We start from the raw sequence: 27,740 nt of genomic DNA on the forward strand, positions 1-27,740 counted from the left end.
GAATTGGCAATATGACGATTTTCTTTTTTTCATACCACAGTCCCGCAGAGAAGGGTGCGTACAGTCAAAGGAGCATCTACAGTGCCCTAAGGGTAACACCTTCAGGTACACACACACACACTATAATATTAACATCTCGGTTGTTACAGTTTGAAGGTGGTACAGCAGTTGTCCATTTTATCATAGAACTTAACCAACATTGGCTGTGACCTGAAATGTCCACTTTATAAAAAGAAAAAAAGAATAAATGGCATGAAGACAGTAAATTAAAATGTACCAATTAGTCAGCGAACACCAAATGCATGAAATCTTCCACAGCATTCATTTCTAATTTCAAACATTAAATATTCAACCACTTAAATATCCAAACGCCAAATATCCAATATCCAGGAGCTGAACGCTCAAAGGCCTCTCTCACCTCGCCTGTCGCCCACTAACTAGACACCCCCCGTACGGATCAGTCCAGAACACTAAACGAATACTTTTATACTCAACAGTGTGTTCATCAAAACATGTTCCAGTCTTTTCACACCGCAGTTTAAAAAAAACAACAAATAAAATACAAAACAATACATTTATATCATGACTCATTTTAAACAATTCACTTTTTGTTTTATACAAGACTATAGACATGTAGGCAGGTTATGCAGACTGTGACGTAGCATAATCAACATTGGGAGAACAATGAGATAGCGCTTGAATAAAATACACGAATCCAACGTTTTGGCTTGTAGGTCAATATGTGCTACTACCATTCTCTCCTGTAACCTGTGTGGATAGTGATGAGTACATGACCATCAGTTCTCTTCTCTCCAACGGATGAACCCATGCTCTTCAGTTAGTAGCACGAAGTTACATATTCACAGAAACTAGTAGCCAAGCAGAGTGTTCCTAGTGGGAGACTTAAAGGGTGTTTATCTGGCTTGATGCATGCTCATGTCCCATCCATGCAATAACCCAGAGGTTTAGTACTGATTGTTTTTACCCTACGTTGTCGCTATTGTGTAAGAAGCTTTAGCGCATGCAGACGCTAATCTAGCTGGCTAGCTAAGCAACGGGAATGACCTTGAGATTAGAAAAAAACACTTGGCTTTACTCACAGCATAGCACGGGATTGAGTCGCCATCCACAGATTGTGTGTCTGTCTATTGCATAAGGACGTTACTACAAAAACGAGAAGCAGGCAAAAAGGGTATTCCCTTGATTCAGGCAGGATGACATAATTCCACGAGCCTGCAGCTCTGGCAGGATTTATTGCACACTTTACCAGAGGGGGGGACCTTACTAAAAGCCCTACCAGCCAAACTATAGATTTTTCAGGCGTTTTTTTGCACTCTGGTTTCACACTCATACACAGCACGCATACACTGAGACAGGGACTGAACCATTCAAGCCCCCTGTGGGTTAAACATTCACCTCTCTAGAGGTACAATAAAACCCCTCTGCTGACCCGAGTCTAGCATCCATAGAAACGGCTTCCCTTTCTCAGACCCACAGTGTGAGGCTTATTCATCCAGGAAAGAGGACAAAGAGATAGAGGAGCGTTCATCACTGTTCACATCATTTTGGGGACAAGCGAAACAGGACCCTTATCCCCTATTGGTCAGACAGCAGGCCAATGAGGGCACTCTCTCACCCCCAGTCTCTAGCACCAGTCGGCCATTTTGGTGCCAGTGCTAGCAGTAGAGTGACATCCTGCTGCGCCGCATGGCCTCGCTGATCAGGTAGGCCGGGCTCACCTCGGGCTCTTCTTTCATCACCTCAATGTTCTGCCATTCGCCGCACTGGTTGGACTTCTTAATGGTGTCCACCACGCACAGTGCATACAGGCAGTCCTCGAAGGTGGCCGCCATAGTCAGCGGCCTTCCATCCCATGTGCGCCGGTCATCCTGGTCCTCGAAGGCCTGCCGCACCGCCTGTACCATGCAAATAGTTCCTGTCAGGTAGGGCGAGGGGATGTCGCTGAAAGCCTTCTCCGGTAGGGAGGCCTTCTCCAGGGGGGTGCTGTCCTTCAGAAGTAGCTCTGGCCCTCCATCCATGGTGTTCTTCTGGCCGTACAGGTCCGTGCCGCTGACTGTCAGACGGCCCACCGTGCCTACCACGATCACCTCCTGGCGGAAGTCACCGGGCATGTTGAAGTTGAGCGTGACTGTGCAGCAGGCGCCGCCCTCCAGCACCATCTGGAAGGTGCAGAAGTCATCGCTGGTGATCTGGCGGATGCCACAGATGTGCGCCGTCTGCTTGACGAACGTCTTGAGGAAGCCGTGCACTTTGGCCGCCCGCTGGCCCGTCAGGAAGGTGAGCAGGTCGATGATGTAGGTACCCACCGAGTGCAACCCTCCACCGCCCATCAGGTCGTCACAGCTCCAGTTGTACTTCTTACCCAACAGGCTGCTGCTGTGGACCTGGGCCTCGCAGACCAGCAGCTCCCCCACGTAGCCCTCCTCCACTAGCTCCTTCATCCGTACGAAGGCGGGCAGGAAGCGCAGCACGTTACCCATGATGCTCAGTAGTTTGGGGTAGTACTGGGCGGCCGACATCATGCGGAAGGCATCAAGTGGGGTGGCGGTGCGGTCGCAGATCACGTTCTTACCAATACCTGCGGTAAGGGAAAGAGGGAGGGGAGTGGAGAGAGATAGAGAGGCCAGTGTTACTCACATGCAGACATAATATCCTCCTCTCCATGAAAACATCACTTGAAGAGACAATGAATCAATGCAAAAAATAGCTGACACAAATATTTCAACATAGCTTCCCCAAAACTATTTTAAACCATTAGGTCAACAAGGGAATCTGATAATGAAACATGAAAACACATTCCAGCAGCTTTGTCAATACTGTTGTTGTCGTTGAGAGGAAAGAGTCTCTCTGCTTGACATGAGTGTGCAGATAGAGCTGACTTTAGACTGCTGTGGGGAGCAAAGGGATGAGGAGACGGGAGAAAAAGGCGAGTGTAAGAGTCAAAGCACATTGAAGAGACCTCATTAAGCCCTTTCCTTTACTTCCACTACTTACTAAATCCCCAGTGGTGCTCTGCTCACAGCCTCATTACAGAGATCTATGAGGAGTGGTGCTCTGCTCACAGCCTCATTACAGAGATCTATGAGGAGTGGTGCTCTGCTCACAGCCTCATTACAGAGATCTATGAGGAGTGGTGCTCTGCTCACAGCCTCATTACAGAGATCTATGAGGAGTGGTGCTCTGCTCACAGCCTCATTACAGAGATCTCTGAGGAATGAAACTGCTGCAGAAAATAGCCTCTATGACACATCTAACAGCAGAGCAGAGAGAGAGAGGCTATTCACATACTGCCCTGGCCGTGCCACTAGAAAGGCTAAAACAATTAACATAGAGCCGCTAATAGCTCACTTCACCATTAAGCTCATTACCCTGAGACGAGCAGTTACCCTCTTCATAACGCTGAGTGACTTTCAGAAACATAATGGATACTAAACATCCACTAAAATAAAAGGCAGTGGGGCGACCAATCAAAAGACGCTATACTAAGTACCTCCCAGTGGTAACAGAGTATTGATACCTCCCCCCTACACCACGGGATTCCTGGCCAGCCAGCCCTCTGTGAACCCTCAATGCCCGCTGTAATTACCCCAGTCGCATAGATGAACAGCGGGGGTGGGAAAACACCCACCCCCCATTCCTCTTCTACATCAACCTCCCCCACACCCTATCTAGAGGTGTCAATCTCTTCCTAAATAGCCCCCCAACTCATGGGAAGAACAAGCGGGCATCTCCTAGAGACATTTTGGAATTCAAAATGTACCAGCTAATCTCCCATTAGCTCCAAAAGGCAAGATCCAGCCAGGCCAGGAAATGGATCACCATGACGCAGGTCTGTGCTGCCACAGGAAAAACCTTCCCCTTCTGACGAAGGCACAGAGGCTGGCTACAGTGTCCCCCCATCGAGGAGGCCTGGCCCTGGGTCTTCCCCGCTGCGAAAAGTTTATTTCTTATGCCACATTTTTGGCAGTTTTACTGCAAACAGGATGCATGTTTTGGAATATTTTTTATTCTGTACAGGCTTCCTTCTTTTCACTCTGTCATTTAGAGTGAAAAGGATCAAGATTAACTACAATGTTGTTGATCCATCCTCAGCTTTCTCCTATCACAGCCATTAAACTCTTAACTGTTTTAAAATCACCATTGGCCTCATGGTGAAATCCCTGAATGGTTTCCTTCCTCTCTGGCAACTGAGTTAGGAAGGACGCTTTTAGCTTTGTAGTGACTGGGTGTATTGACACACCATCCAAAGTGTAATGAATAACTTCACCATGTTCAAAAGGATATTCAATGTTCGATTTTTTGTTTATCTACCGATATGTGCCCTTCATTGCGAGGCATTGGAAAGCTTCCCTGGTCTTTGTGGTTGAATCGGTTTTTGAAATTCACTGCTCGACTGAGGGACCTTCCAGATAACTGTATGTGTCGGGTATAGAGATGAGGTAGTCATTCAAAAATCATGTTAAACACTATTATTGCACACAGAATGAGTCCATGCAACTTATTATGTCGCTTGTTAAGCACATTTTTACTCCTGAACGTATTTAGGCTTGCCATAACAAAGGGGTTAAATACTTATTGACTCAAGACATTTAACATTTTCATTCGGGATTTCATTTCTAAAAACAACATTCCACTTTGACATTATGGGGTATTGTATTTAGGTCAGTGACACAACATCTCAATGAAATCCATTTTAAATTCAGGCTGTAACGCAACAAAATGTGGAAAAAGTTATGGGGTGTGAATACTTTCTGAAGGCACTGTAGCTTATGAAGGTCAGACTGATGAGTCATCAGCCAAGCTCAGCCATACCTGAGGGGAGAGGGGGAGTGTGTATATGAGAGGAAAGAAGGAGAGGAAGTGAGATTGAGTCAATCAATGTATTTTATAAAGTCCTTTTCACATCAGCAGTCACAAAGCGCTATACCTGAAACCCCAAAGAGAAAGCAATGCAGATGCAGAAGCACAGTGGCTAGGAAAAACTCCCTAGAAAGGCAGGAACCAAGGAAGAAACCTAGAGAGGAACCAGGGGTGGACAGTCCTCTTCTGGTTGTGCCGGGTAGGAGATTGAGTGTGAGGAAGAGAATGTGCGGAGGACATGAGAGGAGAGAGTGAAAGAGGTGCACATGTGAGTGAGAGCGCTGATGTGGTAACGGGAAAGCAAGCAAGAAAAGTAGAGAGAGAAAGAGCGAAAAGGGAGACTGAAGGACAGAGGCTACTCCAGGTAGAATGGAGGAGAGCTTATTCCAGTAGGAGGACTGCGGAACACACACTTCCTGCAGTTGTCCGTAGTTTGCTAGCTGCTAGTGAAATCTCCATACAGGGACACAGTGCTAATGGTGTCAGCCAGCGCTAGCCAGGATGAAGAGTTAACATACAGAGTCACTACATGCTAACCGTGTTAGCCAGCGCTAGCCAGGGTGAAGTGTTCCAAGTAGAAATAAGGTGCGGCACTGCTAACCGTGTTAGCTAGCGCTAGCCAGGGTGAAGCATTCCAAGTAGAAATACAGGGATGCAATGCTAACTGTGTTCCCCAGCGCTAGCCAGGGTGAAGTGTCTACGTCCCAGTGGGAGAACAGTAATGGAGTAGAAAAATCCTTAGGCATCGCAGCACAGCCCCTAACCATCAATAATGCATGCTAAACGCCAGGAGTACAGTAGTTCAAAGACCCCACGAGCTGTACCTGACAAAGTGGTGAAGCTCACCTGGTAGTGGGTAGATCCCACCCTTCTCTGAGAGTGTGGGTGACACCAGATTGGCATTTCAGAGAGGAGACCTGACAGAGTTCTTATAGCCTTTAGCCGTACCCTTATCCTACTCCTCCTCTGTTCCTCTAGAGGTTAACCCAGGCCCTGTGTGTCAACAGGCGCTCTCATTTGTTGACTCCTGTAACCGGAAAAGCCTTGGGTTCATGCATATGAACATCAGAATCCTCCTCCCTAAGTTTGCTTTAGCACACTCCGCCAACCCTGATGTTCTAGCCGTGTCTGAAACCTGGCTTAGGAAGGCCATCTGAAATTTCCATCCCCAATTACAACATTTTCCATCAAGATAGAACTGCTAAAGGGGGCGGAGTTGCAATCTACTGTAAAGATAGCCTGCAGAGTTCTGTTCTCCTATCCAGGTCCATTCCCAAACAGTTCGAGCTACTACTTTTAAAAATCCATCTCTCTAGAAATAAGTCTCACTGTTGCCGCTTGTTACAGACCTCCCTCAGCTCCCAGCTGTGCCCTGGACACCATATGTGAATTGATTGCCCCCCATCTATCATCAGAGCTCGTACTGTTAGGTGACCTAAACTGGGATATACTTAACACCCGGCCGTCCTACAATCTAAACTAGATGCCCTCAATCTCACACAAATGATCAAGGAACCTACCAGGTACAACCCCAAATCTGTAAACATGGTGTCATGACGTTGGCCTTTTGGTGAGGTTTATGACCCCCATAAATACCTTTCCCCCTTTCCTCTCTCTCTACTCTACAGAGTGACTATTGGAAAGCCCTTTCTTAAAGAGAGTCTGGTGAACAGAACCATATTTCGGTAATCCAACCAGCTGAAAATATGCGTTGGTACTTGAAGAATATGATATTAGATCAGTTGTCATCTGAGACATTATTACTGATGATAGGACAACAAACTGTATCTTGGAAAGTATACACATTCTAGTTATCAGATTTAAATTGCACAACAATACCATGTGAATGTTGAAATATGAAACTATTTGTGAAAAGATTAAATGTAATTTTAGCTTCTAAATGAAAATTGTTTCCATAAGGTAAACTCTGTTCACTCAGTGGCCCCGCCCAAGTGAACAGCCATTGGTTGTGAACTATGAAACACGCCCTTCTCTCCACCACTATATAAGCACGTTACGAAAATGTAACATTTGTGTTCCCGAGGATGTGAGGACTGCTGTCCAGACGTTAAAAGGGCTAATATCAACTACAGAACTAAGCCAACCTCAGCGTGAGCTCAAAGTATGGCAACTTGGTATGAACTTTGAACTCTTATTCACTAAAGAAGTGATACCTCCTAGCCGTTGAGTTATCAGCAGCAGCTGTAAACGTAGGCTAGGAAAGGACGGACAAAGTATCTTTTCTAACACACGACGACGGTACTACAACGTATCCACTCTACCACCAGACATTCTTCAGAGGACAAGAGATCCCTGCTGGGCAACACGGCCTTCCATCTAAGAACAGATATAGCCCTCGGTTCACTCCAGACTTAACTGCCCTTGACCAGCACAAAAACATCCTGTGGCGCACTGCACTAGCTTCGAATAGTCCCCGCGATATGCAACTTTTCAGGGAAGTCAGGAACCAATATACACAGTCAGTTAGGAAAGCAAAGGCTAGCTTTTTCAAATAGAAATTTTCATCCTGCAGCACTAATTCCAAAAAGTTTTGGGACACTAAAGTCCATGGAGAATAAGAGCACCTCCTCTCAGCTGCCCACTGCACTGAGGCTAGGAAACACTGTCACCACCGATAAATCCACGATAATCGATAATTTCTCTACGGCTATCCACGCTTTCCATCTGGCTACCCCAACCCCGGCCAACAGCTCTGCACCCCCCGCAGCAACTGGCCCAAGCCCACCCCCACTTCTCCTTCACCCAAATCCAGACAGCTGATGTCCTGAAAGAGCTGCAGAATCTGGATCCCTACAAATCAGCTGGGCTAGACAATCTGGACCCTCTCTTCCTAAAATTATCCACCGCCATTGTCGCAACCCCTATTACTAGTCTGTTCAACCTCTCTTTCGTATCATCTGAGATTCTTAAAGATTGGAAAGCGGCCGCGGTCATACCCCTCTTCAAAGGAGAAGACACTCTAGACCTAAACTGTTACAGACCTATATCCATCCTGCCCTGCCTTTCTAAAGTCTTCGAAAGCCAAGTGAACAAATAGATCGACCATCTCGAATCCCACCGTACCTTCTCCGCTATGCAATCCGGTTTCCGAGCTGGTCACGGGTGCACCTCAGCCACGCTCAAGGTCCTAATCGATATCATAACTACCATTGATAAAAAACAGTACTGTGTGGCCATCTTCATCAACCTGGCCAAGGCTTTCGACTCTGTCAATCACTGTATTCTTATCGGCAGACTCAACAGCCTTGGTTTCTCAAATGACTGCCTCGCCTGGTTCACTAACTACTTCTCAGATAGAGAGCAGTGTCAAATCGGAGGGCCTGTTGTCTGGACCTCTGGCAGTCTCTATGGGGGTGCCACAGGGTTCAATTCTCGGGCCGACTCTTTTCCCTGTATAAATCAATGATGTCGCTCTTGCTGCGGGTGATTCTTTGATCCATCTCTACGCAGACGACACCATTCTCTATTCATCTGGCCCTTCTTTGGACACTGTTAACAAACCTCCAAATGAGCTTCAATGCCATACAACACTCCTTCCGTAGCCTCCAACTGCTCTTAAACGCTAGTAAAACTAAATGCATGCTCTTCAACCGATTAATATCCGCACCCGCCCGCCTGCCTACAGGACTGTTTCGCTAGCACAGACTGGAATATGTTCTGTGATTCATCCGATTGTCAATGAGGAGTTTACCACATCAGTCACCTGCTTCATTAATAAGTTCATCGACAACTTTGTCCCCACATTGACCATACAAGCATATCCCAACCAGAAGCCATGGATTACAGGCAAAATCCGCACTGAGCTAAAAGCTAGAGCTGCCGCTTTCAAGGAGCCGGACACTAATCAGGACGCTTATAAGAAATTCTGCTACAGCCTCCTACGAACCATCAAACAGGCAAAGCTTCAATACAGGACTAAGTTCAAATCCTTCTACACTAGCTGTGATGCTCGTCGAATGTGGCAGGGCTTGCAAACTCACGGATTACAAAGGGTAACCCAGCCGTGTGCTGCCCAGTGTCGCGAGCCTACCAGATGAGCTAAATGCCTTCAATGCTCGCTTCGACACTGAACCATGCGTGAGAGCAGCAGCTGTTCCCGGACGACTTTGTGATCATGCTCTCCATAGCCGATGAAAGACCTTTAAACAGGTTAACATTCATAACATTCATAAGGCCACAGGACCAGACGGGTTACCAGGACATGTACTCAGAGCATGCGCTGACCAGCTGGCAAGTGTCTTCACTGACATTTTCAACCTTTCCTTGACCCAGTCTGTAATACCAACATGTTTCAAGCAGACCACCATAGTCCCTGTGCCCAAGAACCCCAAGGCAAACCTGTCTAAATGACTACCGCCCTGTAGCACTCACATCTGTAGCCATAAAACGCTTTGAAAGACTGGTCATGGCTCACCTCAACACCATCATCTCAAACACCATTTCCCACCTGGACAAAAAGAACACCTACGTGAGAATGCTGTTCATTAACTACAGTTCAGCGTTCAACACCATAGTGCGCTCCAAGCTTAGCACTAAGCTAGGGACCCTGGGATTAAACACCTCCCTCTGCAACTGGATCCTGGACTTGCTGAAAGGGCGCCCCCAGGTAGTGAGGGTAGGTAACAACATATCCGCCACGCTGACCCTCAACATGCGGGCACCTCAGTGGTGTGTAATTAGTCCCGTCCTGTACTCCCTGTTCACCCACGACTGCGTGGCCGCGCACAACTCCAACACCATCATTACGTTTGCAGACGACACAACGGTGGTAGGCCTGATCACCGACGATGATGAGACAACCTACAGGGAGGTCAGAGACCTGGCAGTGTGGTGCCAGGACAACAATCTCTCCCTCAATGTCAGCAAGACAAAGGAGCCGATCGTGAACTACAGGAAATGGAGGGAAGAGAAACGGAGGGCCAATTCACATCGACAGGGCTGTAGTGAAGCAGGTCAAGAGCTTCATGTTCATCGGTGTCCACATCACTAAAGGATCAATCATGGTCCACACACCCCCCCCCCCTCAGGAGGTGGAAAATATTTGCCATGGGCCATCAGATCCTCCAAAAGTTGTACAGTTGCACCATTTTCAAACAGTTGCCAAAATGCAATTGTTGGAAAACACCAGTCTAAACAGCACACCTGATAGCAGTTTCATATGTGGTAGAGATGAAAGTCTCTGTTAGAAACTTCGAGACACAACAACTAGGATGGGTTGATAATATGACTAGGATTGTGCATTTGGCTTCTGGACAATGAAAGAAAGTTGATTTGAAAACAAATAGAGCAGGAGAGAGATGACACAGTGGTGGGCTCAATAGGGAAGTCAATGGAAAGGAATGTGCCAAAAATGTTATAATCAATCCTGTCTATACATAAAGAAATAAAATCATTCAAAAAAACATTTTTACATTGACACTCCCCACACTTGTTTTTCCACTGCTAATACTCACTCTTTATTATAGTCACTTCACCCCTACCTACATGTACAAATTACCTCGACTAACTTGTACCCCCGCACATTGACTTGGTACCGGTACCCTCTGTATATAGCCTCCACATTGACTTGGTACCGGTACCCTCTGTATATAGCCTCCACATTGACTTGGTACCGGTACCCCCTGTATATAGCCTCCACATTGACTTGGTACCGGTACCCCCTGTATATAGCCTCCACATTGACTTGGTACCGGTACCCTCTGTATATAGCCTCCACATTGACTTGGTACCGGTACCCTCTGTATATAGCCTCCACATTGACTTGGTACCGGTACCCCCTGTATATAGCCTCCACATTGACTTGGTACCGGTACCCTCTGTATATAGCCTCCACATTGACTTGGTACCGGTACCCTCTGTATATAGCCTCCACATTGACTTGGTACCGGTACCCCCTGTATATAGCCTCCACATTGACTTGGTACCGGTACCCTTTGTATATAGCCTCCACATTGACTTGGTACCGGTACCCTCTGTATATAGCCTCCACATTGACTTGGTACCGGTACCCCCTGTATATAGTCTCCACATTGACTTGGTACCGGTACCCCCTGTATATAGCCTCCACATTGACTTGGTACCGGTACCCACTGTATATAGCCTCCACATTGACTTGGTACCGGTACCCTCTGGATGGAGCTCACCTGGTAGTTGTGTTTTCAACTCCACACAGGTAATAACTAGAGCTCGCAATTAGGCTAACCATCTAGGATAAGCCTACCTTTTAATTTCACCTTTATTTAACCAGGTAGGCTAGTTCAGAACAAGTTCTCATTTACAACTGCGACCTGGCCAAGATAAAGCAAAGCGACACAAACAACATCAGAGTTACACATGGAATAAACAAGCGCACAGTCAATGACGCAATAGAAAAAAAAGAAAATCTATATACAGTGTGTGCAAATGGCATGAGGAGGTATGGCAATAAATAGGCCATAGTAGCGAAGTAATTACAATTTAGCAAATTAACACTGGAGTGATAGATGTGCAGATGATGATGTGCAAGTAGAAATACTGGTGTGCAGAAAAGCAGAAAAGTAAATAAAAACAATATGGGGATGAGGTAGGTAGATTGGATGGGCTATTTACAGATGGGCTATGTACAGCTGAAGCGATCGGCTAGCTGCTCAGATAGCTGATGTTTAAAGTCAGTGAGGGAAATATAAGTCTCCAGCTTCAGCGATTTTTGCAATTAGTTCCAGTCATTTGCAGCAGAGAACTGGAAGGAAAGGCTGCCTAAGGAGGTGTTGGCTTTGGGGATGACCAGTGAGATATACCTGCTGGAGCGCGTGCTACGGGTGGGTGTTGTTATCGTGACCAGTGAGCTGAGAAGGTGGAGCTTTAGCTAGCAAAGACTTATAGATGACCTGGAGCCAGTGGGTCTGGCGACGAATATGTAGAGAGGGCCAGCCGACGAGAGCATATAGGTCGCAGTGGTGGGTGGTCAATGGGACTTGTGACAAAATGGATGGCACTGTGATATTCTGCATCCAGTTTGCTGAGTAGAGTGTTGGAGGCTATTTTGTAAATGACGTCGCCGAAGTCGAGGATCGGAAGGATAGTCAGTTTTACGAGGGTATGTTTGGCGGTGTGAGTGAAGGAGGCTTTGTTGCGAAATAGGAAGCCGATTCTAGATTCAATTTTTCGATTGGAGATGTTTAATATGAGTCTGGAAAGAGAGTTTACAGTCTAGCCAGACACCTAGGTATTTGTAGTTGTCCACATATTCTAAGGTCGGAGCCGTCCAGAGTAGTGATGCTAGTCGGGCGGGCGGGTGCAGGCAGCGAACGGTTGAAAAGCATGCATTTAGTTTTACTGGCGTTTAAGAGCAGTTGGAGGCCACGGAAGGAGTGTTGTATAGGATTGAAGCTCATTTGGAGGTTTGTTAACAGTGTCCAAAGAAGGGCCAGGTGTATACAGAATGGTATCGTCTGCGTAGAGGTGGATCAGGGAATCCCCCATAGCAAGAGCGACATCGTTGATATATATACAGAGAAAAGAGTCGGCCCGAGAATTGAACCCTGTGGCACCCCCATAGAGAATGCCAGAGGTCCGTACAGCAGGCCCTCTGATTTGACACACTGAACTCTGTCTGAGAAGTAGTTGGTGAACCAGGCGAGGCAGTCATTTGAGAAACCAAGGCTATTGAGTCTGCCGATAAGAATACGGTGATTGACAGAGTCGAAAGCCTTGGCCAGGTCGATGAAGACGGCTGCACAGTACTGTCTTTTATTGATGGCGGTTATGATATCGTTTAGTACCTGGAGCGTGGCTGAGGTGCACCCGTGACCAGCTCGGAAACCGGTTTGCATAGCGGAGAAGGTACGGTGGGATTCGAAATGGTCAGTGATCTGATTATTAAATTGGCTCCAATTGACAGTGGAGTTGACGGTAGGTGCAGTGCAACAACTGGCTTAGCGTTTAAAAATCAGCAAACAGTGGTATATCTTTAAACCAAAACTCTCTGCAGGCCTGTGATTTCCTCCCTTTTAGAGGCTAACAAAAGATATTGATATCCTGTCAAGGTGTCATGTGGCGATCAACCTTCCACTAGACTCTAGTCCCGAGGGACCAATTAGCCACGTGCGCTAACCGCTACTGTCTACTTAAAAATCAGCAGACGTCCCTTCATACTATATATCACACCTTTGTAACAACATTACACGTGTACTATAAAAGATGGAACCACACTAAGGAGAAGAATGATGGGGCATTATTACATTCTGTTCAGTCAGTCACTCGGTTAATTTTCATGTTAATGAACGCATGTCGTATCAGGCACAAGCTGTGGAAATTAGCTGTGCATATTGGCCGTAAAGCGCACTCCATTTAATTAATCTGTCAGTATAAATGTCAAAACAATTACAGGCTACTTTGAAGCGGTAACGTGTGTGTTATGGCCGAGCGTAGAGTGAGTAATTGGCCACAACACTGGGGGAGAGGTGGGGGGGCAGCCTCATGCAGCCTCCTCCTGTCGAAATTAATGAATTAATTAAAAGGACAAACACAAGTGACCTTCTAGGACCCCCATCGTTCTCCTGAGACAACAGGCTGGTTTGGAGCGTGGTTCCTAATCTCATTAAAGAAGATGCCATAGCAGTGGATAAGTAGGGAGGAGTAGAGGGAAAAACATTTAGGCTCCTGACCAATTGTATCATCCTATAAGAGCGATCCACATGATCGTTCACTAACAACACTATTCCTTACATTCATTCTCTTTCCTAGAGTGATACACTACATGATCAAAGATATGTGAACACCTGCTCCTCGAACATCTCATTTCAAAATCATGGGCATTAATATGGAGTTGGTCCTCCCCTTTGCTGCTATAACAGCCTCCACTCTTCTGGGAGGGCTTTCCACTAGATGTCGGAACATTGCTGTTGGGACTTGCTTCCATTCAGTCACAAGAGCATTAGTGAGATCGGGGCACTGATGTTGGGCGATTAGGCCTGGCTCGCAGTCGGCGTTCCAATTCATCCAAAAGGTGTTGGACGGGGTTCAGCCAGGTCTGACTAATGGAGGCAGACATCTCCATTGACTCACAGTGACTGCAGGCCAAAGGCATATATAACAGCTATGGGCGAATACAGCTTCCCTTGCATTGTACGCCTCACTGCCAGTCCTTTTTGTAAAAACGGGCTAATATTGAACTTCCTCTTATTCAGTGGAAGAGAGAAACACAATGAGCTGGCCTGGGTAACTGGGAAAGAGGAGTCAGTTGGCGCGAGAGAGAAGGGGGTGCACATTGTTGGCATGGCAATGACCTCTGTCATCCTCCCACTCAGGGTCGAGAGAGAGAGAGAGCGAGAGAGGAGCACAAGAGAGAGCGAGAGCGAGAGAGGAGGGTGAAAGCACAAGAGAGAGCGAGAGCGAGAGAGGAGCACAAGAGAGAGCGAGAGCGAGAGAGGAGCACAAGCGAGAGCGAGAGAGGAGGGTGAAAGCACAAGCGAGAGCGAGAGAGGAGGGTGAAAGCACAAGAGAGAGCGAGAGAGGAGGGTGAAAGCACAAGAGAGAGCGAGAGAGGAGGGTGAAAGCACAAGAGAGAGCGAGAGAGGAGGGTGAAAGCACAAGAGAGAGCGAGAGAGGAGGGTGAAAGCACAAGAGAGAGCGAGAGAGGAGGGTGAAAGCACAAGAGAGAGAGAGAGAGCGAGAGAGGAGGGTGAAAGCACAAGAGAGAGAGAGAGAGCGAGAGAGGAGGGTGAAAGCACAAGAGAGAGAGAGAGAGCGAGAGAGGAGGGTGAAAGCACAAGAGAGAGAGAGAGAGCGAGAGAGGAGGGTGAAAGCACAAGAGAGAGAGAGAGAGCGAGAGAGGAGGGTGAAAGCACAAGAGAGAGAGAGAGAGAGCGAGAGAGGAGGGTGAAAGCACAAGAGAGAGAGAGAGAGCGCGAGAGAGGAGGGTGAAAGCACAAGAGAGAGAGAGAGAGCGCGAGAGAGGAGGGTGAAAGCACAAGAGAGAGAGAGAGAGCGCGAGAGAGGAGGGTGAAAGCACAAGAGAGAGAGAGAGAGCGAGAGAGGAGGGTGAAAGCACAAGAGAGAGAGAGAGAGCGAGAGAGGAGGGTGAAAGCACAAGAGAGAGAGAGAGAGCGAGAGAGGAGGGTGAAAGCACAAGAGAGAGAGAGAGAGCGAGAGAGGAGGGTGAAAGCACAAGAGAGAGAGAGAGAGAGCGAGAGAGGAGGGTGAAAGCACAAGAGAGAGAGAGAGAGCGAGAGAGGAGGGTGAAAGCACAAGAGAGAGAGAGAGAGAGCGAGAGAGGAGGGTGAAAGCACAAGAGAGAGAGAGAGAGAGCGAGAGAGGAGGGTGAAAGCACAAGAGAGAGAGAGAGAGAGCGAGAGAGGAGGGTGAAAGCACAAGAGAGAGAGAGAGAGAGCGAGAGAGGAGGGTGAAAGCACAAGAGAGAGAGAGAGAGAGCGAGAGGAGGGTGAAAGCACAAGAGAGAGAGAGAGCGAGAGAGGAGGGTGAAAGCACAAGAGAGAGAGAGAGCGAGAGAGGAGGGTGAAAGCACAAGAGAGAGAGAGAGCGAGAGAGGAGGGTGAAAGCACAAGAGAGAGAGAGAGAGCGAGAGAGGAGGGTGAAAGCACAAGAGAGAGAGAGAGAGCGAGAGAGGAGGGTGAAAGCACAAGAGAGAGAGAGAGAGCGCGAGAGGAGGGTGAAAGCACAAGAGAGAGAGAGAGCGAGAGAGGAGGGTGAAAGCACAAGAGAGAGAGAGAGAGCGCGAGAGAGGAGGGTGAAAGCACAAGAGAGAGAGAGAGAGCGAGAGAGGAGGGTGAAAGCACAAGAGAGAGAGAGAGAGCGAGAGAGGAGGGTGAAAGCACAAGAGAGAGAGAGAGAGCGAGAGAGGAGGGTGAAAGCACAAGAGAGAGAGAGAGAGCGAGAGAGGAGGGTGAAAGCACAAGAGAGAGAGAGAGAGCGCGAGAGGAGGGTGAAAGCACAAGAGAGAGAGAGAGAGCGAGAGAGGAGGGTGAAAGCACAAGAGAGAGAGAGAGAGCGAGAGAGGAGGGTGAAAGCACAAGAGAGAGAGAGAGAGCGAGAGAGGAGGGTGAAAGCACAAGAGAGAGAGAGAGAGAGAGAGAGGAGGGTGAAAGCACAAGAGAGAGAGAGAGCGAGAGAGGAGGGTGAAAGCACAAGAGAGAGAGAGAGAGAGAGAGAGAGAGCGAGAGAGGAGGGTGAAAGCACAAGAGAGAGAGAGAGAGCGAGAGAGGAGGGTGAAAGCACAAGAGAGAGAGAGAAAGAGAGAGAGAGAGCACACTGATATCTCTCTAAAGGAAAGAGGGTCAACCATTTTCAGCCTCTTTATAGACAGTACTTAGAACAGCCACCATTACCACACAAAGACAGCACAGGTATAAAGGTAATACAAACATACAAGATCAGGGTTCATTTTGAGGTCAATTACCCCAGATAACCTCTTCAACACACGCAATATATTGAGATACCATAGCTATGGGTTTAAATTGCTCTTTTTGCTTTTGGCCATCTGGTAACCTACAGCAACAACTGGATAATCCAGCCTTAAATTGCCTTGGCTGAGCATATTGGGTCCACTCAGCAGGTACCTTGGCTGAGCATATTGGGTCCACTCAGCAGCTACCTTGGCTGAGCATATTGGGTCCACTCAGCAGCTACCTTGGCTGAGCATATTGGGTCCACTCAGCAGCTACCTTGGCTGAGCATATTGGGTCCACTCAGCAGCTACCTTGGCTGAGCATATTGGGTCCACTCAGCAGGTACCTTGGCTGAGCATATTGGGTCCACTCAGCAGGTACCTTGGCTGAGCATATTGGGTCCACTCAGCAGGTACCTTGGCTGAGCATATTGGGTCCACTCAGCAGATACATTGGCTGAGCATATTGGGTCCACTCAGCAGACACCTTGGCTGAGCATATTGGGTCCACTCAGCAGACACCTTGGCTGAGCATATTGGGTCCACTCAGCAGCTACCTTGGCTGAGCATATTGGGTCCACTCAGCAGACACCTTGGCTGAGCATATTGGGTCCACTCAGCAGATAGTGGAGCGTTTGTGTGAAAGAAAAGCGTGGCTGACAGCAATGCCACAATGAATAATTTGTGTGATTCCTGCCTCAAGACGTCGGATAAACACGATGAAATATGCACAGCATGTTAAGAAGACGATTATTTACATGAGCAAACAGATGGTATGAGTGTTATAGCCATTACTCAGCACACAGGGTTCAACAGAGACACCTTTACCGTGCCGGTGTGCCAAAGGTCACAGAGCAGAGAGGCCTTTACCGTGCCGGTGTGCCAAAGGTCACAGAGCAGAGAGGCCTTTACCGTGCCGGTGTGCCAAAGGTCACAGAGCAGAGAGGCCTTTACCGTGCCGGTGTGCCAAAGGTCACAGAGCAGAGAGGCCTTTACCGTGCCGGTGTGCCAAAGGTCACAGAGCAGAGAGGCCTTTACCGTGCCGGTGTGCCAAAGGTCACAGAGCAGAGAGGCCTTTACCGTGCCGGTGTGCCAAAGGTCACAGAGCAGAGAGGCCTTTACCGTGCCGGTGTGCCAAAGGTCACAGAGCAGAGAGGCCTTTACCGTGCCGGTGTGCCAAAGGTCACAGAGCAGAGAGGCCTTTACCGTGCCGGTGTGCCAAAGGTCACAGAGCAGAGGGGCCTTTACCGTGCCGGTGTGCCAAAGGTCACAGAGCAGAGGGGCCTTTACCGTGCCGGTGTGCCAAAGGTCACAGAGCAGAGAGGCCTTTACCGTGCCGGTGTGCCAAAGGTCACAGAGCAGAGAGGCCTTTACCGTGCCGGTGTGCCAAAGGTCACAGAGCAGAGAGGCCTTTACCGTGCCGGTGTGCCAAAGGTCACAGAGCAGAGAGGCCTTTACCGTGCCGGTGTGCCAAAGGTCACAGAGCAGAGAGGCCTTTACCGTGCCGGTGTGCCAAAGGTCACAGAGCAGAGAGGCCTTTACCGTGCCGGTGTGCCAAAGGTCACAGAGCAGAGAGGCCTTTACCGTGCCGGTGTGCCAAAGGTCACAGAGCAGAGGGGCCTTTAACCGTGCCGGTGTGCCAAAGGTCACAGAGCAGAGGGGCCTTTAACCGTGCCGGTGTGCCAAAGGTCACAGAGCAAAGAGGCCTTTACCGTGCCGGTGTGCCAAAGGTCACAGAGCAGAGAGGCCTTTACCGTGCCGGTGTGCCAAAGGTCACAGAGCAGAGGGGCCTTTACCGTGCCGGTGTGCCAAAGGTCACAGAGCAGAGGGGCCTTTACCGTGCCGGTGTGCCAAAGGTCACAGAGCAGAGGGGCCTTTACCGTGCCGGTGTGCCAAAGGTCACAGAGCAGAGAGGCCTTTACCGTGCCGGTGTGACAAAGGTCACAGAGCAGAGGGGCCTTTACCGTGCCGGTGTGCCAAAGGTCACAGAGCAGAGAGGCCTTTACCGTGCCGGTGTGCCAAAGGTCACAGAGCAGAGAGGCCTTTACCGTGCCGGTGTGCCAAAAGTCACAGAGCAGAGGGGCCTTTACCGTGCCGGTGTGCCAAAGGTCACAGAGCAGAGAGGCCTTTACCGTGCCGGTGTGCCAAAGGTCACAGAGCAGAGAGGCCTTTACCGTGCCGGTGTGCCAAAGGTCACAGAGCAGAGGGGCCTTTACCGTGCCAGTGTGCCAAAGGTCACAGAGCAGAGAGGCCATAACAACCACCACACACTCCAACAAAACCTGACCATCTCTCTGCTCAGTTCTCTATTCTAGGAAATGGCCTACCTCTTAAGCATCACTCATTTACTTCCTGTCCAAATTCTGCCATCCAACTTCAATGCAGACCAACCCAGAACACTCTATGGAAAGAAACATTTGAATTTACTTTCTGCCACAGCCATCATTCTCCTATGACGTACAATGAATTCTGACCCAGAGCTATGAAGACAGAAACTCTGCAGACCATTCAGCGTACCCTCTGAATGACAGTGACTTGCTGTGTACAGTGTATTAGAGGATGAAGCGGAGAGTAAGACTGCTTCATTACTGAGCCCTTCATGGCGTAGGGCCCTCGTGCCTACCTTGTGTTGGTAGTACAGAGGATTGGAGATAAAAATAGACATTGTCAAGTGAAGCAGCATCAATGGCTATGATGAATGTGGGAAATGTCAAGAGTCAGTGCATATTGTCCCTGTATAACATGAGTAGAAAATCCCAATTCCATGATTATCATTAAAAAGTTGTATTTTTATTCAAGTTTTAGTTTATCATCATGGTGTACAACATTGGCAGCTAAGAGCTACATTTCAGTGTAGTCCATGCCTAAATAAAGAAAGCTAATATTTAATTTAAATTAAGTGATAGATGTCCACAATGTCAGGAAATCAAAATCAACATGCAAAACTTATGTTGGAGTCTTTGTTCCTGTGAAGTCATTTTCTTTGAGGGTGAAAACACGTCTGACTTCACCAGGAGGGAGACAAGTGTTTAAATTGTTGCCGGGAAGGAAACGTGTTGGAGAGATTAGAAGCAAGATAAAGGGTATGCAACTACGCATCACTCAGGAGGGACGTTTTGGAGGATGGCACTGAGGCATTGTTCTTAACTAAGCCTTCGGATGCTACACCCTCAATAGGCTCTCATCGACAGCCGCCCATAGTGTCTGTGGCCATCATTAGCATTGTCATAGCAGGGAACTTCCTTTTTCCCCTGTTGCTCATTGCTGCTAGCAAGACACCCTGCAAAGGTGCACTTGAATACTCTCAAATACTGGAGCGTGAACACACCACACACACAACACAGGAAGTGAGAAATGTACTGCGGCTACATAGGATACACATGTCCTTACCGTTTTTACAGTACAAGTCTCTTCTTTCAATGGCGTTACAAACCCCCGTTAGCATTAAAACACAATAGCTGCATTATGAATATAATCTATTTAATTGATCATCTGGGTTACTGTACTGTCAGCCAGAAAACCGTATGTTAAGAGGCTTTTTCCTAATGCAGATGAATGATGGGGACATTTGAGTAGTGAAATCTGCTGTCCCCTCACGGGACTGCCTCATGTGGGCCTGCCTCCCGTCTCTAGTCCCCATCGTCCAATTATGAAACACGAGTGTGGCTGCTCCCGTACAAACTCACATAAAGGATATTTGAGAAGTTCTCCCCCTTGGCAATGACGATAGGTAGGAAACCTAACACTGCACTAGCTTGGGTTTGTAGTTACCAACAATAAATCATTTTTCAATAACTTGTCGACAATAGGTTCTGTGTCAATAGCTTGTCAACAATAGGTTCTGTGTCAATAGCTTGTCATCAATAGGTTCTGTGTCAATAGCTTGTCATCAATAGGTTCTGTGTCAATAGCTTTTCACAATAGGTTCCATGTCTATGAGTTTGTGCAGAGAAATACTGTAATCTCTGGTTTCTTACTGACTGGTACAGTAGCTGCAAGTCTGTACTTTGTGTAGACAAGACTAGCCCCGTTTAAAAACTCACCTAGAAGGAGTGGTTTAGGGAAAACGCCTACACTTTCCTTTTGCTTAAAAGGAACATCACGTCCCCACAACAGTCAGCATATTCATTATTGGGCAACAACAAGGCAATCCTGTAAAAAATCCCTGGATGGATATTTGGATCAGTGGCACAATTACAGACGGTTAACACAGCGTATCTCAACAGGAATGGAAATAATGAACGGCAGCAGCAAAATAAGGCTTTATGCATGGCCAGATGTAGCCATTCTGGCACTGTCAAAACAAACTTTAACAGGTGGGGCCACAAAACAGCAAAAGAACAGACCCTCATTTCATAGAGATAGATGGGCTTCCATGAGTAAACTCTTCCCCTAACTTGAGCAATGCTCACTTTCAGTACTGGGAGAAGGTAGGCTGGTAAAGCTCAAGTTCTGAGATTCACTTTGCAAACATAGACAACTTCACAGGACCGCAAGAGTAGGCCCTTTGTCTTTCTCCCACTCCAGCTTCTATTAGCACACAGCAAATTCTCCAGTGTTACATGTTTCCCAGAACACCTTGCCTTTCTGGTGAATTGTGGAGTTACCACCCATGACTGTATTTGTTAGTGACAGAGACATGGTTTTTGCAGTCTTTTTTGTCCTATGGCCTTCACACCAAGTGAGATCCTAAGTGAATATATTATCAGTAAACACTGAATCATTCAAACTAGTCCATAACCAAGCTCCCTAGACAGACCACCTTCAGACTAGTCCATAACCAAGCTCCCTAGAAAGACCACCTTCAGACTAGACCATAACCAAGCTCCCTAGACAGACCACCTTCAGACTAGTCCATAATCAAGCTCCTTAGAATGACCACCTTCAGACTTCTCTACAGCCTGATAGGTATGAGATCCACCAGAGGAAAGCTTTTGGCATGGAAAGGACAGCGGCACACACAAAGTGTCACAGAGGTTAGCCAGTTGCAGCTAGTGTAACTTACACGCAACGTGAAGCAACTGCAGGGGACATGATGATATCCAATCCAGGCAGAGTTGGGTAGGTACCAGGTGTATCAGAAGTCTAGCATGTGGGTGTCAGTGTTCAAGCTAAGGGAGGCCTACTTGCCCTTTCAACGGGACATGATTAGTACTGCTGCACCCCTCTAGCTCCTCCTGGGCTTCTTCTATTTTTATCAGCATCCTACAGTCAGCGGGGATCAGGAAGTGTCTGTCTGTTCAGCTTCAGAGGACGCTGACCTGTTACCTGATAGCCCGGCCACTGATGCCAGGGCCAGGCTGAGGACCGCAGGAAGGCTTACGCGGTGTTGTAAAGGTTAGTTGCATCATAGACCCAGCACTGAGCCAGAGAGCAGAGGCTGTTGGGTGAGTCTCATTAGACGAAAGAGGCTGTAGGGTGCATCTCATTAGTCTAAAGTGGCTTCTTCTCCTCGTCTCCTCTCCTTTGCATGCACTGATATGAAAAGTGTGAATAGGTTTAAAGGAAAATGAAATGTGGAGAAGACTAAGTTTTAACCTCCCTCTCAGGTCCAACTAATTCACCTCACCGATCACATCTCCACAAGGTTTCTGTTCCTCTGAACCAACTTCATAGTGGATGTGAGCAGTCTATGAAAACAGACACTGATAAACCCACTGATTGACATGCCATAGTTAGAAGAGACTGACAGACCGATAGCACTGACAAAGGTTGTCTGTAGCCTAATTATTGTACAACGTCCACACTCTGTGGTCTCACTACTTGGCGGTGTGTTCTGGATGTTCATTTCTCTCCCAGAATGACATGTGTGAACCTCTGAAAGAGTCTCTGATTGTATGAATGTAGTAGGCCAGACGCTAGAAGGAATCTGCTCTTTCCTCTACTGCCTCTATTGCTTCGCTCGAACATCACAGAAGCAAAATGGGATGTTATTTGGTCCGGAGTGGATCAGAAGCGCTAAATGTATTCGGGTAAAAAAAATAAAATGTAATGAGCAAAAAGAACTTCTAATCCTCAACAGCCTGAAAACGCACTTTCATATGGTCATCGGTCAAGAAACGCTAGTCGCTCGCGCGAGTCCTTCTTTAAAAACGCAGACTGGGAGACAAGATACTAATCTCAACCGGCACACTTGCTCGCCAAAGAGCCAATTCCCTGAGAAACGTATCAGACTCTCTGTGTCAACAGAATGCTACAGTAGGAAGGAGGAGGGTGAAAAACCTAACAACAAAAATCACTATTGAAGAAGAGATGTGGCCTGGCTGGATATACCAGTTGGCTGTAATGTGACTAAGATTGTCACACTGAAAGGTAAAACCGCATAACAATAGCAGTTGCTAGGGGGAAAACACTGGGCTCATGCTAATGTTTTAGCCTGGTTCACTTGGTTTGGGTCAATGCCCAAAGTCAGGCACCATATTTTGGGTTGGACAGTGTTGGCAAATGCCTTCCAAGTGCACATTCCCAAAAGGGGAAATAGTTTTGTATTCCACTGCAAACTATTCCAAGCCAGCACTTTCCTGAGCCATAATGGGCCGCTGTCACAGTACCAGTGTCTCGACCTTCGACCTCAGAGAGCGAGCTAAAAAGAATGTTTCTGACACACAATGGAGAGGCAGGGCTACAGCGTTCCAGGTTGACATCCTAAACTATGTAGCCAGGTCCAACATTTCCATACAGGCCTGCATCCCAACTTGAGACAGGACAATGTAAAATAATGCAAAGTGTCTGTACCTGTTCAGATGGGGAGATAACACACGAGGACAGTCACCACAGCTATAAATGGAACACATTCCTAGAAGTCGTGTGCACACACACACGTTCCGATACATTAGTCCAGTCATGAAATAAACCGAGGCTTTCTTTTCTCGTCTGATAACACCATCACCACATTAACCAAAACAAACAAAGCAGGAGCGGGGAAATGAACAGGAGGCTCTTCTAAAGACAACTGTGTAAGATTAGAAGCTAGAGGACATGTTGACTCTGAGTGAACAGTCACTGTTGGGGACATCACACCGTACGTCACGCCAGAGTAAAGCATTTGCCAACACTGTCCAACCCAAACTATTTTGCCTATGACAGAGATCATCGCCATGCATACCGACACTCCCGTAACAAACTCAGCACTATGAATTTACTCTGAAAGTTACAGTGATGACACATTGACGTCTCAGCTCCGTAGCGTCTGTACTGTGGTTATTCTTGTCAAACAGGGTCTGACTTTAGGTCAACGAACCTCCACGACCCCATCCAGCTCTACCACTGCGGTGTCCTTGAGGCTGATGTTATCTGGTGTTGCTGTCAGCTGCTGCCGCTGATTGGGCAACAGTGCAAAGAAAGAGAAATTATAAAGTCAAAATCGTCACTCATCAATGATAACCAAATACATTGGTCTGGGCACATGCCTTCCAGGTTAGGAAGAGTTGCCATCCCATTACCATTTGAGTCATTTAGCAGACACTCTTATCCAGAGAGATTTACAGTGGAAAGAAAGATACATTAAAAGTCTCAGGAACACACACACTGGCCCACCTGTGCAGCAAACCTGTCAGAACTACAGTAACAACATAGCAGTACCAGTGAGAGTACTCTGTTGAACATCTCCTTTAAGGTCATCACTTCCCAACTGCTGAGTCTGACCCATATGCTATGAATACTCAGTCTCTGCTGATGTAACAAGGCCACAGCTCCCAGCAACCCAGAGAGTAAGGCTACTTATTAAGAGGGTGTATCTTCTGTAACGTTGCCCTAGTGACGCATTTTGCCCTCTGCTGGGTCGGCCAGCTCGGGGTCCTCATTGAGACTCCCTGTGCCAGGTCACATGTCAGGATATGAACCATGACTACTCCCAGGGTTATTTACCTATATGATCATCGTCACTGGACATCTGCATGTGTGTGTCAGTCCGTCCATCTGACGTATCCATTATCACATGGTAAAGAGAAGGTCAATAGTCAGACAGAGATCAGTGTCAGAATGATGTAACAATTCAATTTGCAAAAGTTCCTGCTCTAGCAGATGTGAACTGGTTCATGTTGAGGGGGATGGTCTAGATGAGCTACTAGACATCCATCCCTCTGTTCTACTTCCCTGTTGAGACTCAGGCTGCGTTGTGTGTTCAAGGCAGCAGCCAATGACGATCCTTAATAAAAATACATGTGGATCCAGGTTGTGTAATGGATACTGGACAGTGTGGTGTAGCCTACCCAACCCTTCAATGTAGGCCAACATGAGACAAGACCCTGACCATCTGGGTTAGTGATGGAGAAACCCGTCTGTATAAAAGAGGTGGATTACACAGAAGTGGCAGCTGTGCATTTTGATTTTCATTCAGACCAGCTGATTTTGTTTTTACAGCATTAGAGAATCAATAGAGAACAGTTCAATCACAGTTACACAGTTTAGAACAAAATTGAAATGTATTATTCTCCATGAACAGGGGTGTAGTAAGGTAGACTATTTGTGAATTAGAGTTGGCCTGTTTGATGTGAACATACAGACAGGTGTGGCATTCTTTCTCAATCAACTGCTATATATATATATTTATTTTACACCACACTGCACCCCCCCCCCCCCCCCAAAATACAAAATATTGCAGTTGATTGAGAAAGAATGCCACACCTGTCTGTATGTTCACATCAAACAGGCCAACTCTAATTCACAAATAGTCTACCTTACTACACCCCTGTTCATGGAGAATAATACATTTCAATTTTGTAATAAACTGTGATTTAAGTATTCTCTATTGATTTCCCAAAGGCAATATCGCGCATGTCACAGCATCCCATTTCTTCACCACGACTCACCTAATGTTTTGACAGCAATCTGCCGCGTTAAAGGTGGAGGTAGGTTGATACACACCAAATCCACATCCTGATGCAGCAAAACGTCGTCGATTCTATTGGTATAAAACGGTACGTTCATTTCTTTGGCCAGCTCCTCGGCTTCCTCCTGAGTCCGTCCCCATAGAGCCTTGACCGCGAATCCTTCGTTCTTCAAAAGCGGGATAATCACCCGCGTGGTCAAGCTGGTGCCAAACACGCCGACCCCGGGAAGCATGGCTCGAGTTCCGGTATTCACAACCAGCTTCACAGCATACCGACCCGGCAGACGCGGGGAGAAACGAGATCGTTAACATCAGGTTGGTGATCCACCTGCGCAGATCGACCGGGCACCTCTCATTTTATCATTCGTTTTACTCCATTTGTCATAGATATTGTCCTATACACCGTTATTCCAACTACAACACGATAAGCCGTGTGTTATTTCTACATATCAACATTCAAATGCACCATTCTTTATGATCAGCGATCGCGCACCGCACTCACCGATGGACATGGCATCTTTCCTGTAACGCCCTCGTCACAGATAACGAAACCACGAAAATGAGTCAGAATTTCCTCTTTACAGTGTTCTACTGGGGTTGTGAAAATGCATACCAATCGCATTCAATAAGCCAGGGAGGAGTCCTGTATTTAAACGCATGCAAGGCCGATGATCCAGCAGTATTATACCGATTGTTATTGATGTTGCAACCCAGTTATCCACCGACTGTTCTCGATACGTCAGCCTCCCAGCATGATCCCCTCCCCGTTTTAACCCTCTCGTTCCTGGCATGAATGTAACGCTCACCATAGTGCAGCCCTTACAAAACTAGGGTTCGCGACCCCATGTGGGTACGCCAGATATGAAAATGGGGTCGAGGGAGAATTTTCTAAATCCTGGTCATTTATGGGGCTCCATCCATCTATGGCGGGATGGCGCGCAGGCCTCTACACTCTAGTTGTGAATGTGTCTCCCTCTGCCATATAGACCTATTGTATGATACACCCATTGAGCTAGAATGGATACACCGAAAGCAACGGGCGGCAAAAGAGCCGAGCCAGCGCAGAACTCGGATATAGATATATACAATATGCCTATGTGACAGACGTATTTGGGAAACTGAACTAAACGCATGCAATACAGAGGAAATACAAAAAAAATCTACAGATGAGTGACCGAATGATCTTTGCCCCCAGATAGATAAACACGTCATAAGCCATGAAATAAATGTTTAGAATGGCATGAAAATAGCTTTAAAACGGCAACAACAAACTCAGCCTCATGGCAAAATGTGTAGCATAGAAAGGAAATTAGGTCAGAGATTTTATTTGTACATTTAGGGCAATTTTACGAGGGAAAATATTTGTTTTGGAGATGTTTTAAATACTTAAAATATTATTTATGTCCATGTCGGCTCTACGCTTGAAAATTACCTAGTCCAGATGAAAGAAACCCAATTTCAAACTATTCAAAAAAGTGTATAAACAATAATGGATATTAAACTGAACACCAACAACACTCAATCGTTTTAAACATAATTTCTGACTTGTGGAATTTCTCAGATTAGGGTAGAGAAGTAGTTCGCTCTTGCATCTAATCGCAGCAGTGAAATTGATCATCAGATTCTTCATTATTTCATAGAATACTGGAAGTTTGCAGGCCTTCTATTTACGTTCAGCCTTTCTAAGTTCACTTTTTAAGGCACGAGTGTGGTCGTTTAACCAGGGTGAGACTCATGGCAGAGTTTATTTTTGGTTTTAACTGGTGTCACTGAGTCTAAAGTAGCCTTACATACAGTGCCTTTGGGAAGTATTCAGACCCCTTGACTTTTTCCACATTTTGTTATGTTATAGCCGTATTCTAAAATGGATTAAAAAAAAATCCTCAGAAATCTACACACAATACCCCATAATGACAAAGTGAAAAGAGTTTTGCAAATGTATAAAATGAAATGTATTTACATAAGTATTCAGATCCTTTGCTATAAGACTCGAAATTGAGCTCAGGTGCATCCTGTTTCCATTGAACATCCTTGACGTTTCTACAATTTATGTTCACCTGTGGCAAATTAAATTGATTGGACATGATTTGGAAAGGCACTCACCTGTCTGTATAAAGGTCCCATAGTTGACAGTGCATGTCAGAGCAAAAACCAAGCCATGGGGTCAAATAAATTGTTCGTAGAGCTCAGAGACAGGACTGTGTCGAGGCACAGATCTGGGGAAGGATACCAAAACATTTCTCCAGCATTTAAGGTCCCCAAGAACACAGTGGCCTCCATCATTCTTAAATGGAAGAAGTTTGGAACCACCAAGACTCTTCCTAGAGCTGGCTGCTCGGCCAAACTGAGCAATCGGGGGAGAAGGGCCTTGGTCAGGGAGGTGACCAAGAACCTGATGGTCACTCTGACAGAGCTCCAGCGTTACTCTGTGGAGATGGGAGAACCTTCTAGAAGGACAACCATCTCTGCAGCACTCCACCAATCAGGCCTTTATGGTAGTGACCAGATGGAAACCACTCCTCAGTAAAAGGCACATGACAGCCCGCTTGGAGTAGGCCAGAAGGCACTGTTGTGTCTTTGGCTATGCCAGATTAATTGCTATGACATGCTATTCTATAAAATAAT

The 27,740-nt window shown here is 47.0% G+C and overlaps 1 protein-coding gene across 2 annotated transcripts; it reads right to left on the bottom strand.

Moving 5' to 3' along the window:
* On the bottom strand, nt 1-25,898 carry LOC129823008 (glucose-fructose oxidoreductase domain-containing protein 1-like). Of its 2 annotated transcripts, none has more exons than XM_055881662.1 (2): nt 25,618-25,898; nt 1-2,599 (listed from the first exon to the last, which is right to left on the bottom strand). In XM_055881662.1, the coding sequence occupies exons 1-2, from the start codon at nt 25,625-25,627 to the stop codon at nt 1,677-1,679; spliced, it is 933 nt and encodes a 310-aa protein (XP_055737637.1). In that variant the 5' UTR covers nt 25,628-25,898; the 3' UTR covers nt 1-1,676. The 2 variants fall into 2 exon arrangements, with proteins under 2 accessions (XP_055737637.1, XP_055737636.1); XM_055881661.1 differs by having other exon boundaries at nt 25,096-25,897.
* Nucleotides 25,899-27,740: the final 1,842 nt, after the last annotated feature.

Source organism: Salvelinus fontinalis, chromosome 25 (assembly GCF_029448725.1).
Source record: "Salvelinus fontinalis isolate EN_2023a chromosome 25, ASM2944872v1, whole genome shotgun sequence".
In the NCBI taxonomy this organism is placed as follows: Eukaryota; Metazoa; Chordata; class Actinopteri; order Salmoniformes; family Salmonidae; genus Salvelinus; species Salvelinus fontinalis.

Excerpts from the sequence above, each read along its gene's own strand:
- LOC129823008 (XM_055881661.1), bottom strand. The coding sequence starts at position 25,348 with ATGCTTCCCGGGGTCGGCGTGTTTGGCACCAGCTTGACCACGCGGGTG. Across the intron at positions 2,600-25,095 it reads GATTGCTGTCAAAACATTAG|GTATTGGTAAGAACGTGATC; the intron begins GTGAGTCGTGGT and ends CCCTTACCGCAG.